We start from the raw sequence: 16,501 nt of genomic DNA, 5'->3' as shown, positions 1-16,501 counted from the left end.
AATGAATAGATGTGCTTAACAGACCTCTAGGATGCCATCTTCACATCAAGATTGCCAGATGATCCAGGCAAGTTCTGCATTTCTAGCTGGAAGCCAACCATTTTCAGTTCAGGGCCGTACTCACTGGTCATCCTTCAGCTCCTCAGGCATTCGCCAAGTGAATGGCAGTAGTTTTAGCCCACATGAGACTCAGAGGGATACGGGTCTTCCCATACTTAGACAATTGTCTCCTCACCCCTACAACCAGACAGTCTCGTATAACAGCCAGAGATTACTTGTTGCAACTTTGCTTTCCCCTAGGTATTTCTTCAATCAACTCAGTCTATCCTCTTCATAGGCTGCCATCTGGACACAACAAATTTCACTGTCAGTTTTCAGGATTCAGTCCCTCAGAACTGTGGTCTAACTGTTGTAAGATCAATACACTCTTCCAGCCTCTGTAGTTGTAAGGGTTCTTGGATTGATGGCATTGACCATATTTATGTTCATTCATGCAGAATATTACAGTGGGTATTCGGTCTTCAGTGGTCCCAACTATCAGATTACCTCTCAGCTCCAATTTGCCTAACCCAACTGTGTAAATATTATCTGAACTGATGGTGAAGCTCTTCAGCAGTAACAACTGAAAGGCCTTTTGTTTTTCCACTACCCTCAGCAACAGTCACCATGGATGCCTCCTTTCTGGGGTTGGAGGCATTATGAGGGGGAGAATGGTGCAAGGGACAGGGACACATGCAGACGCCAATCTTCACAACAACTTCCTGGAGATGAGGGGAGGTTCCTCTTGTTTTACAGGAATTTCAGAAGTGACCTCCATTCAAACAGACAATATATCTATTGTATGGTATGTAAACAGGCATACAGGAGACAAATCCTACCCACTTTGCAGAGAGCCATAATGGTTTGGCAAAAGGTGATTACTTCATACCACTTTTTGATCACAACACACATCCTCTAGAAAGCCAGCTAATTAGTGGACAGACTCAATAGGTACATCCTAAAGCCTCACATGTGCTCTCAATCCTACTATAGCTCAGGAAAGCTTCAGCTACTGGGCCAGCCCTGCCACAGTCTTTTTTAATCACCATCCAACACCAAGTGCACCAGCTATTTTGCCCTGATCCCTCCCAAGGACTGTCATCAACAAATTCTCTAGCATGTCAGTGGCCTTCTTAGGATTCTATAGACCTTTTCATCTGTTCCCCTTATCACCAGATTTTTACAGAAAGTAGTGACATGCAAAGCCACAGTGATCCTCATTGCCCTATTCTTCCCCAGGCAAATCTGGTTTTCCCTACTTGGGCCTCACTAGACAAAGCACCCATGGCTTCTAGATTCCTACAAGCATCTTCTCTCCCAGCTGTCTAGGCAACCTTCATCCAGATCTATAGAACCTCAAGTTGAACATATCATTTCTCCAGATCCATTGATGGCCAACGACCCTTCCTTATCCTAGAGTGTGGTTCACATTTTGTCAGCTTCACTAAAAGCATCCACTTGGAAAGTTTACAAAATTAAATAGAAATGTTTCTCTTTATGAGATGATTAACAAAGTATATATTCATTTCCTACTTATTTTAATGGGGTCTTACAGTTCTTATCAGATTTATTTTGGTCTGGCTCTAGTTACTCTATGAAGTACAGTTAGCATCCATTTTCAATTTTCATAGCAGTTTTCACAGCTATTCTGTCACATCACACAAGTTCTGCAATTTTTCCTTGAAAGGAGCCTTCCTCCTGCTTCATCCAGTAAAAGAGTCTATCACCCCCCCCCCCCATTCTGGAGCCCCTTTTGAGCAGTCCATTTCTACACACCTAAAATTCCTACCTTGAAAAAATATTTTTGGTTGCCATTATGTCAGTAAGAGAATCTCAGAATTGCAAGCTGTATCTTTCACTCCTCCATACTTGTTTTTTCACAGTAACAAATTATCTCTAAGAACCAATATGTCTTTCATTTCCAAAGCGGCTTTGAAGACAAATGTAATCCAGCCCTTTCATTTACCCATCTTTTGCCCTAATCTCTCTAATAGAAGAGAAAAATCTTCTGAACACGCACAGACAATTCAGACTCTACCTCCACAGAACTAAAACAATAAAGAAAGATACTCAGTGGTCCACATTATTTGCCCTCAACAAACTGGGTCAGAAGGTTTCCAAAATAATGCTGTTCAGATGACTTTCAGATTGCATTTCCTTTGCATACTCTATGAGAGACAAAGCATTACCAGCTAAACCAAGAGTTCATTCCACAAAAGCTGTCTCAGTGTCTATAGCCTTTTCTATATACTCTACTCTTTATGAAATTTGTGCTGCAGGAGCATGGTCTGTGTTGCATACCTTGGTCAAGCATTACAAGTTGGTCATAATTTCTAGATGCAGAACCTCCAGAGCTACAGTTCTCAGAGGTATCCTGTCATGATACCACCCAGGAAATGCGGTATCTTGAGCTTCTGTCCCATTAGTCAGAACAGATGGACTGAATGAAAATAGGATAGGGAAGTAATGTACTCTGCGTAACGCAGGGTTCTTTTCATCCTAGTCCATCCAATGTGACATTTCTGCCTTTTCCTTCTTCCCACTTCCAAATTGTCACCTTTTCCTAAGGACCTGGCAGACCAGCCTGAAGCTCTTCTGCCCCATCCTATTTACAGTGGAAGGGTATGTTCAACTGCTCCTGAAAATATTATCCAGCAAACTGGATCTGAGGCAGTCAATGTACAGGGGGATTATGTCAGTTTTTTTTTTTTGAAGGAGCTGGAGGCAGGGTGGACTAATAGAAGGCCAGATTGGATCTAACAAGCAGCTTGTGTCCCAGTAGTCATATCAGACAGACTAGAACAAAAAGGATCTTGCATTATGGTGGGTACATGGCTTACATTTGCATATTAATCTTTACCTATTCATTAACTAAAATATTCAGAAATGTTCCATGTCATTGCAGATTACAACAATTATTACTGCATATGAGATATTTTTAACATAACATTTCTTACTTGCCTATTCCATTACATGGCAGCTTGACTTTCTTAGAACTTTATGTAACGATATATAATATATTACATGACATTTTTTCTGACCAAATCTCTTTAACCAAATAAAAATGCATTCTATAACCATACCAGGCACTAACCCAGCCTCATAATATCCTCTTGTATTATACATGTCAAATAACTGCATTCTGCTGTTTCTGTGATAAACCCAAATTGGAGAAAAGCTGCACTAAACAGAATACAACCAAGATGCTATTTTAAAAGTGTTTAAAACTGATGCAGATCTTTGCAACAATAAGTCAAAATGAAATATGTATCACTGCTCATCACTGTGTATCATAATATAGAGGATTATGATAGGGTCTCCAATCGTAACCTGCTTATTATGTGTTCCCAAAATGGATGTCAAGAAATTCACCTTAAGAGCGAAGCTCAAGAGGTGAATCTTGGCATTTGTGTTGAGAACATAGAGTAATAAGTTACAACTGGAGATATGATCATAACTGTAGTGCAAAGGGCTTTATCTGTTCCATGTACTACAAATTACAGAAAAAAAAGAAAAAAGCATGGGGTGTTGTGATGGTTTTTAAATCCTTATGTATTCCCTGTCTCAGCGAAGCTATCTGTTCTAAAATACATTTTTAGTAGCTATAACACAGGAGACAGCAGCCAGAAACTCTCTGTTGCTGTTTACTGGCTGGCAGTGTCAGCATTTAGTGCCAGGTGCAATCTTAACAATGCACAGGGGATGCTTAGCAATTGTTAAGCACACTTGTTAAGATCAGGTCTTACACTACTGTTATTGGAGCCTAATCACAGCTGTCCACCCACTGCATTTTATTAATAAATATACCAAAATAACTTAAACATGCCTATAATACAGTAACTGTAGAATGTTTTAATCATGTACTAACTGAACATCAACAAGAGAGATATAACTGTTACTTATAATACAGGTAAGCATTCTGATATATATTATTGAAAAACTCTGATCTCTATGTCAATATGTACAACTCAATATCCCATAATTAGCACAGTTATATATTACTGCTATATCATGCCTTTCTTTCAACACCATAATAATGCAGAAGTAGTGATAGGCCAGATAATTAACAAAAATAACTGGTTAAATACAGATGTTAAATAAACTGCCTTTCCACAGAATTTTACGATAGCACTACAGTAAAATTAATGTGTTGATGAGTACCTTTCACATATATTTACTTTGCAGAAGAAAATGAAATGTGCCTACTGCCTTCCATAGCAAAATCAATGTCCATAATAATCCCTGACTTAACAACACAACCATCACATTCATTGCAGAACTGCCTTTGTTAACCTTAATCAAAAATCATATTTACAAAGTAACTCTCTGCAATGTGTTCTTTCCCTATAAAGTATGTTAAAAAGTATAGTAACAATAATATACAAATGTTGTTGTTGTCTTTCGGCTTTTCCCAATTAGGGGTCGCCACAGCAGAACTCTGGTCCGCTAATGATTGGCAGTAGATTTTCACGAACGCCCAGGTGCCAGCTTGATGTTCAACCTTCAACGAAGGCACGCCCATATACGCATGTCTTTTGAACGCCCACTCAACCGCAGGGAGGACATGCAGACTCCACACAGAAGGCACTCCCTGCACTCCAGCCGAGAATTGAATGGGAGAACCTCTTGCTGTGAGGCAACAAAGCTACTGCTGCACCACTAACAATAATCTACAAATACAACAGTTTCATTTTAGTGTTCCATTAAAAATATTGTAATGCATTAATGATTTAATTATCAATGTTATTTAAGATGATAAAATTACAATTCATGATAGCAGCGTACTATGCAGTGCTACTACCCTGTTCTCAAAAATAGCTGCAATTACAAGATTTGATCTTATACCAACTAAACACATATCCCTAGCTTATTATTATACTTGTAAATTACGGTTAAATAAAATTGTACCACTCCATGAAGGGATCTAGCGCTGTGGAGAACTATAACTTGTTTTGTTTTGGATAAGAAAAATTGCTTGTACTTGAATATCTGTTTACCAAAAAAACACAAGTACCTTGTAACCCAGAAGCACATCAGCCTGATGAATCTACATGGTCATTCACCTTACAGCTGCTTGTAGGCTACTAGATGTAGGTCATACAACAACTCTCAGTGGGAAGACTTTACAAAGTTTTTAATTCACAACTCAAGTTGTCCATGTAACTCTCCCATTTCTCATGAACTGCAGATAATTGAAGCCTTATTGCTCCTAACTCAAGAATTAGAATAACAATGTTGAGACAGGAAATACATAAACATCAGTCATTAACATGCCATTAATGTTCATGAACTGTTATCTGTGTAATTAACAAGCACAAAGCAAAATATGTGCATAAATGCGAAAACATATTCATATTTATTTTAAAATAACAATAAATCATACCTCACATGCTGTAAAATATTTAAAAGTTAAATAATCAAGCTTACTTTTAAATTAAAAGACAGATGAGTTTGAAACAACTTCAGCTTATTTTATTTTAAGCAAAACTCAAATATTTATTTTATGACTTCTATTACGTCTGTTACTTAGAAACAATATATAATGAAAGTTCAGGTACCCGAACTTGCAAAGATAAATTACTTAGCATTCAGGACTAAAGCTCATGCTTATTCTTATTTGATGTAATGTTAACATTAGAATCTTTTTCTGAACTGTTTTTCAGTTAGCATTTTCAATGAATTAATATGTCAGCCCATATTTTCTTAATTACGATAATTGCTTATTATTCAAAATTATTTATTGAATGAACAATGTGAATTGCGGAGTGGGGTCTGATTTTCAATGTTTGCAGGTTGGGAGTTATGTTGCTATATAATATTAGAAAAGAAATAATTGAGATATTAAATTGTAAAGGACTGAAAACTAGTAGAAAGAACAGAGTGTATTAATTATCAATGCAAATTGCTAGCATATAGGTTCTGTCAAATCAAAGTTAAGGACAAAACTAGAAAGAAAATATATAAGTTTTTAATAAATATTATTACAACTATAAATTGATATTCCTAGCACATGCATAATATACCCTGTAAAAACAAAACTAATCTAAGATGTTTCTTTTTCAGCTGCATCAATTTTCTCCCTTCCTGGACTTAAAATGGAAACAGAAATGCATGACCTTCTGGGAACAGACCAAAATGCACAAACATCAACAACATTTGGCAAATGCTGGTGAATCAATACTGCAGTTATCATCAGAAGAATACAATGAAAGTAATTTTGCACTCTTGAGACAAGGAGCTAAAAGTAGCAAAGAGAAAGCCTGTGACTCGAGACCTGTGCACATGCATACAGAGAGCAGTAAAGGAATTGCGCACATTCTTTGCCTCCCCTTTGCAAATTTTATTATACTATCTACAGGGGTCTAAAATATAAAGCCTAAAAGCATTTCACCAAATAAGTTTCACTACAAGCTTTTCTAATGAAAATTCAGGCAGCTAGTTTAACAAGTATAATTTTGATCCTTGGACGGCACAAATATTTATTATCTGGTAGCAATAGGCCTCCAAACTGATCTCCATCTTATGATGGTACATGACACAAATAGCCATCGTGATAACATGGAGAACAAGCCTGATTATTCCATGTCTGTACAGAAAAATATTATTGTTGTCCAGTGATAAGATGTGGGCTAAATTATTTACTAAAATATTGTTGACTTTACTTACGTGATGTGGCCAGATGTGCTCACGTCTCTAACCTTGAATCTCAATTCTGAGACATTTGCCATTTGTGAGAATCAGAAGTTAGAGAATACAACTGCTTTCATTATGTTGCTACCTGTCAAAACTTGATATTGAGCAAGTGACAAATGCATCTGCAACTTTGATTAATTTTCCTACTCATCCTAGAGTCACATTTTATAACTACCATGACTCTAGTGTCGCTCCCTGAAATGAAAAATTATTTATAAGGGGTACTGTTTCTGGTCACTTGTTAGCACTTCCCCATGAACTTTATGGTCCACCTGCATCTGCTGCAAAACAAAGCTGACAGTCTCTGCAGTCCATCTTACAATGTTAATATTTCTGTTGTACAAGACTCAATAAAGTGATTTGTTTTAGCATAAAATCACTTCTGGTTCAACATATCCAGTCTCCTTCCATAGTACATTCTAGATTGTGTTGTGCAAGACCAGTACAGAAGAAAATGAATGAGGTTTCTTCAGAAACATTTGAAAGTGGTCATGGCTTCTGTGTGCTGTCCAATCAGACAGTGATGTCAGAAGGGGTGTAATGATGGAAGTAGTTACTGTGGCTTCCAGTGGTAAACTCTTCACACAACACAGCAAGATCTGTCATGGGGTATTATCAGTCTTGCAGATATATACAGGTTTTCATCTAATAATATGTTTTCCCTCCTGTGCCACATTGAATTAAGACATAATATACTTCACTGTCTGTAGTATGAACTTACCACAAGACAGAAATGTAGCAAGAGTATGTGCTCCTATGTTGTTCAACAGCTCTGAAACTGGAGGTCTGAATGTTTGAGAAAGAAGACTTGAAACAAGAGGGTGTTGTTGGCTTGGAACAGTGAGGATGGAGCTCCATGTCATCTACTTGCCATTTTGTGACATCACTTCCAGGGAACATATAAAATTTGGCAACAAAAGACCTTTTTTTCCTAAATGAAAGAAATTAGCATGCTGAAGGATTATTTTTAGATTATGGATAACAGTAATAATACCACATGTCGTGAATGAGACACTTGATTATTTGATTGCCACATTTGACTCATGCATGTTTTATTAATGCTTTGTTTCTAGGCTTCACTCAACTGTGATATTGATTAAATTCACTGGGGTATGAGGATATAAAGTGCATTGGCACTTTGTCCCTTTATATTTAGTAGAGCTTGATCTGTTGTTACTGTTGTTTGATTGTATCTCATGTGCCAGCCAAATCATTTAGAACCCTGGATATAAATCACGTTACCTTCTAATCCTACATCACCAGCCTTGCTTTAACTAGCTGTTACAGATTACTGGGAACTAGGGCACAGTGATACGCTTCAGTACTTGCTCAGTATTCGCCAGTGAACATAGTCAAAGAAATGGGATTCCAACTCATTCCCATGATCCCTTGTTCGACATTTCTATTCATTAATTAACTAATTGTAAAACATTTGTAAAACATTTGTAAAAAAAAATTCTTCTTTTTTCTGTTTTGTATTTTACTCTGCACTTACCATCAGCTATATTTTTGCACTTTAGTCCCCTTTCTGTACTGAATGTTTTTAAAGTCCCTGTGCAGCTGTTCAGTGGTCTATTGTGGACTTGTTCTGGAAGTTTGATGCAGCAGTGTGGTTACATGTTGCTGGCAAAGTTTCCTGTGGGTCAAGAGTTGACCCACTCCATTTACCCCATTTTTTTACTGCTGGAATTGTGTAAGGTGTAAACATCTCATGGCACTGCTACACACACCTTCTTTTGGTATATGATTTTCTCCCAGTTGCCTTGGTCTCATGTCAGAAATACTGTATTAATAATTATCAGCCCCCTGGGGGTGTTCTGGATTTATCCAAAATCTGCATGTTTTGTCATTAAGGTTGAAGTCCAGATGAGTAAATCTTTCTCGGAATGGGTAACTCTTGTATTTCCATGATTGAACAGTGATTATTACTAATATACAGTGAAGTTATTTAACATGTCATTTTTTTACATTTATCTGAATGACTGTTATATAATGGTGCTTTCAATTTGCACAGTGTTTCCACAGATATAAGCAGTTATTTTTTGATGTGCTAGTCATACACGCATTTCTGTATATGCAGACCTATATGTAGTACACTGGTCATGAGTTGTTTATGTCACTGATCTGTTTTATTAAGAGATCGTCATTGACCAGTAAAAAAAAGTAAACATTTTAAAGAAAAAAATGTTAATCAGGTAAGCCCACTGGACAGAGGTTCCCTTTTTAGCACTGACTGTGCGATTTGGTGATTTTCTTAGAGTTGCACAGTAGACAGATGAAAATTGAGGTAATCAAATCCTGAACTATAGGCAAAAGCTTATAGTGGTAATCCTCTGTACTAACCATCAGACTTCTATGAAATAAATTTAATTGGAAAACTGCACATCAAAAACCACATAATTTTCTGTTTGTGGTCTACAAACGGAGGTACCATCTTTTTTTATGCTACATAATTTCCAGAATTTGCCACCAGTCTCTTAATGGCAACACATTCAATTTTATTTATTTACTTAAGTGTTCAGGGGATTTGATGATGAACTGATTAGTTAAACAGGTGTGTGAGTGAACTGATTAGTTAAACGATCTTTTTGTGGCAGTAATGACATTTTACTATTGTCTGCTTATCCATTCAGAATTCATACTTTCCAAAGTGCAAGAAGTTACTAATAGTATCTTGCATCTCACTTCCCCTTCTGTCTGATGAATGACAGCTGCCCTCCATACACTCAGTTATTCCCATCTTGTCTACAATTCCAACTTCCTTTCCTGATCTGAGGTTTTCAGCATTTTGGCCAGATATTTCATCACTATAGCAGCATCTCACCTATCACAAAGTCATTTGATGTAGTCTGTACAGTGTAAACTAGTCAAGTTAAGGGTGACCATTTGAAATGTCAGGACTTGCTAAAGAGAGTCCTAAAATGCAGAGACTGAATGGGTGAAAGAAAGGATTAACATTTACAAAGTCAGAGATGCCATTTCCTAGAATATTCCCTATTCTCCAAGGTCTGGCGATCTTGGGAAGGGTGCAGGGGGAGGCCTGCCCCCTGCAAAAAGATGTTTTAAGGAAAAAAGCGATTTTCAAGATTTGCTCTTTTCCGTGTGTTTGGTCTTTTTTTTTTCCACTACTTGGCATTTCAAGTGCCGACATTTCAATAAGGAGCCCATCTTAAGTAAATAGCTCTAAATGGCAGCATGCTATCCCACTGACTTCCCTGACATTTTTCAAATCTTAATTAATTGATGTTTGTAGTGGATAAAACAAATCATTTCAGGCTTCAGTCTAAAAAAAATGCATATTTGCAGGGGAACAAGTAAGATGCACCCCATCTTTAGGGGCGGGGCTTCACCCCCACATCCCTTATATTAATTCCACAGTCACACAACCATAAAGAAAAAAGAAAATCCCAGACTCTTAAAATCATTGGCAGTGCATATGTAGAAACTGCACCAGCAGTGACTTGTTATGTAATTAGCAACTGGGCAGTTCAGCATCAAGGAATGGAAACCAATACGTTTAAACTCATCTGTTGTAGACTTGAAACCCTGTGGTGGAACCAACCCACTCCATCATGTTATGACAGCCCTACAAGTCAGCAATCAGCTTATTTTTTTATACTAAAACCCAGCTCCTAAGAGGTCACAAGCATCCTTTAATAAAGAGTGCGGCTTTTGTGTTCACTTTTGGAATGGCAGAATCAGATCTGATGATGTGTTATCCTTTTCATTATATTTTCTACATTTCCCTTTTCATTTTATTTGGTGCTTAGAATGAACTAGGTAAAAATAACACCTTGTGAAAAACTCTGCTAATGGAACCTCTTTTATAGTTCTACATGTTATGTTTTCCTTCTAACATATCTCCATTCTGATTTCATAAAAAGCTCTGAACACACAATAGGTGTCAAGGATAGGCTATGTCCCACTTCCCCATCTGAAGATATAGCCAGCACATACAAAGTTGCTGCTTCTGCTCTTTTTCACATGTGGCAGCATCTGTTAACCAAGTCCTTTTTTTCAATTGTGACCCAGAGTGGCTTTGAGTTCTGTAGTAACAGTACTTAGGAAAATGCTTTTGCTTCCTCTCCATTCTGAAATCAGTGCTCTTTATCTTTCAGGGTTGTCCCTCTTCCTATAGCATGTCCCTGCAGTGTCTTAAGCTATATGATGTTCTGTCTATATTATGACTCCATATCTCCTCTTCCATCTGAACCGTAAACCTTTAAACCTGTCAGCCTTTGTTTGCAGTCCAGTTCACTTCAGTCATTTTGGTCTCTGCCAACAAGAAGACATTAATCTTCCTCTAACTGCTTACCTTCCTCGGGTATGGTCTCCTGATCTGCAAACAGTATTCTAGATACTGCTTATTGTGATACAGGCTTATTGTGCCTGCTTATTTGAGCTGTTTCTTTCTGAAATTTGTGTGCCTTGTTTGCTGTAGCTCAGAAGTTAGTAGTTTATTGTCCATTTTGGGCTAATTTCTATCTCTTTCATTTCCCTGCTATAAAAACCACATTTGCGCGGTTTTGCACGCCAGGAAGTGCCGGTTAGCTAGGGGTTAAACTATTCTCGTCTCCACGAAGTGTGCTCTTCAATTTTTCCCTTGGAACTAGACAAACTTTCAACTTAAGCACTCAAACCATTCATTTCACAGCCCAGCACTTGCTCAAAACTCATAGCAAGCACTAATTAACACTCGCACTAGACCCCCTATACTGTCCAGAAGGACAAGTCTCTGTATTCGTCCCTAACAGCTAATCAGTAAAGCAGCTCACTTTACCTATTCAGGCATGTCCAAAGGGCAGTTTCAGGTGTACTCTCCAGTCCAACTGGTGAATCTGGGCATTTTGAGGCAATGTTACAACTGCCTCATGTACACAGATAACCCTCTCCTCCTACCACCAAACACTAATATATGCGAGAGATGCAATTATACAGCCAAACTGGAGCAAAGTTCTCTCAACCCAAGACTGGAACTGACAGTCAAGAGGAGAAGGGAAATAATTGCAACACACCACCAGTCTCACATAGATCTAGTAAACCAACACTGGCAAGTAACACACATAAATACACAAAAACATACGCGGAGGCTCTAAATAAAAATCTGCAAAAGCAACAGAGATCTCCAAAGCAGACACCCAAGCAACCTCCACACCCCATCACAAACCATGAAACACATACTTCACATAATCAGTGTGCCATGCAATCACAGCCCTTAAGGCAAAATAACATACCCAACACACTAGTAATAGGTGACTCTATAGTCAGGCACACTGATGTCCCACTAACTAGGCTGGACAAGGAGAAGGTTACAGTTAGCTGCCTGTCAGGTGCCAGGAAAGGCCACATAACACAAGCACTCAGGTCACTCCAGAACAAGTACAAATATGACTCTGTCATTGTCCATGTTGGTGTGAATGACCTGAGATGCACCTCCCTGGACTACATGAAAAGAGACATGGAAGAGCTCTCTGATCACATAGCCCAGGCTGGTATGACCCTGACCCTAAGTAGCATCCTACCCTCACCAAAAATGATGCCACAGTATAAAGAAAAAACAAATAATTTCAACAACTGGCTAAGTTTCTGGTGTCATTCAAAGGGGATCCAGTATCTGTCCACCTGAGATGACATGCTTGATAAGCCACGTTGCTTCACAAGAGATGGCTTGCACCTGTCACCCTTAGGCTTTCTAATACTGGCCAAGGCTTTTGCCGCCCCCCATAGTGTCTTTTTTAGGCAAGGCTCAAAAGCCAAACCCACCACCATAAATAGCACAAGTAACCAAAAACTGAGGGTAATGCTACTCAACGCCAGAAGTCTAAACCTCAAAATGCATGCACTCGAGGCACTCCTCAGTATGGAGAACATTGATATCTGTGCAATAACAGAGACTTGGTTTAAGGTTCCAGAGATCACCCCAGCACTACCAGGCTACAACTCATACTATACTTTTCAGCCACAGAACCCGGACCAAAACATAAAAGGTGGGGGTGTATCCATATTCATCAAGAATACCCACACCTCCAGGTTAGTGGCACAGCACAATGCCTCAGAGATTATCCATGTGCAACTAACAATGGGCAAAACTGCAAATCAAATTTTAGCTTGCTACAGATCACCCACCATGACCCAGGATCCCCATTCAGCATTTCTGGAGACACTGGAAAATATGAAGGTCCTACCAAATGCCCTAATATTGGGTGATTTGAATTACCCAACTATTAACTTGGAGAACTACTCAAGTGCTAACTTCCTTGCCCAACGCTTTCTAGAATTTATAAACTCGAACGCCTTGGATCAGCTGGTCAACACCACCAACATATTGGACCTGGTCATCACCAACACGGGTGACCGGTGTTCTACATTGGAGGTCAAACCCTCGCTGGTTAGATCAGACCATAGACTAATTCACATTCCGCCCCCACCCCCAATCAAGGAAACCACCGTGAAAAACTTTTCAAAAGTAAACTTTACATTACTTAAGACCGAGGTGGAAAGGTTCACAGCCCCCACGCTAAAGGACAATGCTGTCCAAGCTGCTGAATCCCTTACAAAGGCACTCTATGAGCACCTGCAAGAATGCATGGATTGTGCTATGCCTAGCAAAACCAAGACTCACTCCTCCAAGAAAAGGAAACCAGTCTGGTGGACCCCTGCCATAAACAAGCTATACAATAGAAGGAGGAAACTAGTGCAGAAAGGAGTAAAATCCCAAGAAGGAAAGACATCCCTGATCAGTATCAGCAAAAAACTACGAGCCCTCATAAAATCATCCAAGGCTAGCTTCGAAAGAAAAATTGCCAAGGACTCCAAAGATAACCACAAAGCGTTCTTTAGCTATGTCAATAACCTAAGTGGAAACTCTCAGATCTGCTCTGAGTTAGTGCAGAATGGCACAAAATACACTGAACCAACTGATATTGCCAACATCATGGCAGACAGGTTTAGTGCATCTCACCCCCTAAAGGGCCCATAACCATACCAGAAGAATGTAGTGCCCTGGCAATCACTGATACACAGGTTAAAACAGCCCTATCCAAACCCAAAAATGCAGTTTCAATGGGACCAGATGGTGTCCTAGGCTGTATCTTACACAAGCTCCAAAATGAACTAACCCTTCACCTAAACACAATGTTCAAACTCAGTCTCTCTACAGGCTATGTATCCATAGAGTGGTGCACAGCAACAGTTCCACAAAGGTGGAGACACAACGGACCCCAGGAACTATCGCCCTATAAGCCTGACTAGCCCGGCCTGCAAGGCTATGGAGCACATCATCATGGAATTCATTAACAGAGACATTGGGAACCTTCAGACATTGGACCCTACCCAGTTTGGCTTTGTTAAGGGCAGATCATGCCTCCTAAACCTGGTAGACTTCTTTGAGACAGTTACCAATGCTTTAGATGAGGGAAAGGAGGTCCACACAACCTACCTAGACCTCGCAAAGGCTTTCAACACCATTTCCGCATTCTGGTATTATAGACAAGCTCACCAGCCTGAACATAAACCACTATGTCACGAGATGGGTTGTCAGTTGGCTCATGGATAGAACCCACACAGTGAGAGTTGCAGGCTCTATGTCCGACTCTAAACCAGTTACAAGTGGCGTCCCCCAGGGCTCAGTCCTGGGAACCCTCCTGTTCAGTATATACTTCTCAGAGGTACAGGCAAGAACAGGAGGACTATGGCTGACCAAGTTCACAAACGACTGCAAACTGGGGGCCATAATTGACTCTCCAGCTGATACAGACATCCTTCAGAAGGGTCTCACTGAGACGGATACCTGGTGTCAAAATCATGGCCTCAAACTAAATTCCAAAAAGTGCATAGTCATCCCCTTTGGAAAAAACAAAGTACCCGTGAACTACCACATACGTGGTAGTTCCCTAAATACAGAAAATGTAATAAGGGATCTGGGGACCCAAGTAGATAGTAATCTCTCCTTTGATAATCATATTGCCAAGGTTGTTAGAAAATCCTTCTATGTGGACCACCTAATCACAAAAGGGTTCGCATCTAGAACAAAAGAGGTTATTGTGCCCCTCTACTCATCACTCATCAGACTCATCATAGAGTACAATGCCCCATTTGGGATGTACCTTACAAGGCACCCGCAACAGCTGGAAAGACCACAGAAGTACCTCACCAAGAGGATTACTGGCCTCAAACATATGCCCTAAGCAGCCCAACTGAAGAAACTCCAGCTGTACTCGGTTGCATACCGCTTATTCAGAGGTGGTCTCTGCCTGACATACAAGGCCATGTCCAACCTAGAATTGATGGACATGCTCCACCTAAAAAAAAACAAATCCCTAAGAGCCACACGCTCTAGGGATCTAAACCTCACCACAGCGATAAATAGGACATGCTGGAGGGATAGATTCCTGTCCCAGAGACTCCCCATACTTTGGAACAGGATTCCAATCTACATTAGGGAAGAGCCCCTCACTAACACTCTTCAAGAGCAACCTTGACGAGTGGATGTGAAACAGAAAATTTACTTTGGAGATCACTGCAGTGGCTCTGCTGGACAGAGGCACAGGGAACTAATGGCCTGGACTGAGGCACCGGCAACTAATCTAACACATTCTGGCTAGGCTTATAGATGCCCTCGGGCAGATAGCCTAGTACTTACCTATGAACCTATATGGCTTCAGCAATGTTGTGTCCAGTAGAACAATATCCTAAGCATTCTGGGATGAAGTGTCTCTGCCTGTGTACTCAAGCATCCTAAATGCCTTGCTGTCTAACATTTATTTGAAACCATGAAAGAATTACTTGGATATGAGTAATTGTGCTACAAGCTTTACACCTTTACTTACAAACTGAGCAGTAATGTACAGGAAACCAGATCACATGATTCACACACACTCTGGTAATTAGGCAATCCTCAAGGTGTCAAATATTTAAAGAGACATACCAATAAATAAATGTTGTTACTGTAATACAATATGGTATGCCATTATATAAGAAGGATGTTAATATCACTTATAAATACTATTTCTATAGTGTAGAGTCAGACATCCTGGACACTGAAGACAAATGAGTCCTAGAAATCATTGCTAATAACAACATTAGACAGGGTGATAGAATTCCAGTTGAATTGTTGAAATACTGCCAGAAATTTGAAAAACACAGCAGAGGCCATTAGATTGGTAAAATTCACTCTATATTCTAATCCTCAAAACTGCATGTTTTAAGAGTGCTCATATTATCAAAACAAATACACTTTTTTCACATGCTAGCAAGGTAATACTTAAGATGCATTTAGCTAGACTCCAGCAATACAGAGACATGAACTGCCAGATGAAAAGGCTAGTTTTAAGAGGGATACAGATCAAAATGCCAACATCCAGTGAATAACAAAAAAAAACAAGGAAGTACCATAAACACATTTACTTTTGCGGTGTTAACTACTGTAAAACTTTTAATGATGGAAACCATAACAAACTCCTGTACGTTTTTAGAGAAATGAGGACACCAGGACACCCTGTTAGCCTTCTGAGGAGTTTGTATGTGCACCAAGAAGCAGTAATCGAATTTAGAATCAAATATTGAATAACTTATTGGCTCAACATTGGGAGAGGAGTAGAACACTATAGATATTGTTATCCTGTTTAATTTATACACCAAATGTATTCTGCAAGATGCTAGGTTAGATGAATCAGATGTTGGAATCAGAATTGGCAGTTGAAATATTAACAGCCTCAAATATATAGTCAATACCACCTAGATGGGTAAAAGCAAGGAAATGGACAGCCTG

The 16,501-nt window shown here is 39.3% G+C and overlaps 1 protein-coding gene across 1 annotated transcript in view; it reads left to right on the top strand.

The window, feature by feature from the left end:
• The window catches only part of CDK15 (cyclin dependent kinase 15), a 1,846,298-nt gene extending 1,835,119 nt beyond the window's left edge, over nucleotides 1–11,179 (top strand). The window contains exon 14 of the mRNA XM_044075109.1: nucleotides 6,103–11,179. Coding sequence (XP_043931044.1) covers nucleotides 6,103–6,212 — 110 coding nt within the window. The 3' untranslated portion in view covers nucleotides 6,213–11,179. The remainder of the gene's footprint in view (nucleotides 1–6,102) is intronic.
• Nucleotides 11,180–16,501: the final 5,322 nt, after the last annotated feature.

The sequence above is a fragment of the Protopterus annectens genome, chromosome 6.part0 (genome assembly GCF_019279795.1).
Source record: "Protopterus annectens isolate FY-2018-M chromosome 6.part0, PAN1.0, whole genome shotgun sequence".
Taxonomy (NCBI): Eukaryota; Metazoa; Chordata; order Ceratodontiformes; family Protopteridae; genus Protopterus; species Protopterus annectens.
This window is presented reverse-complemented; position numbering and strand designations above follow the sequence as displayed.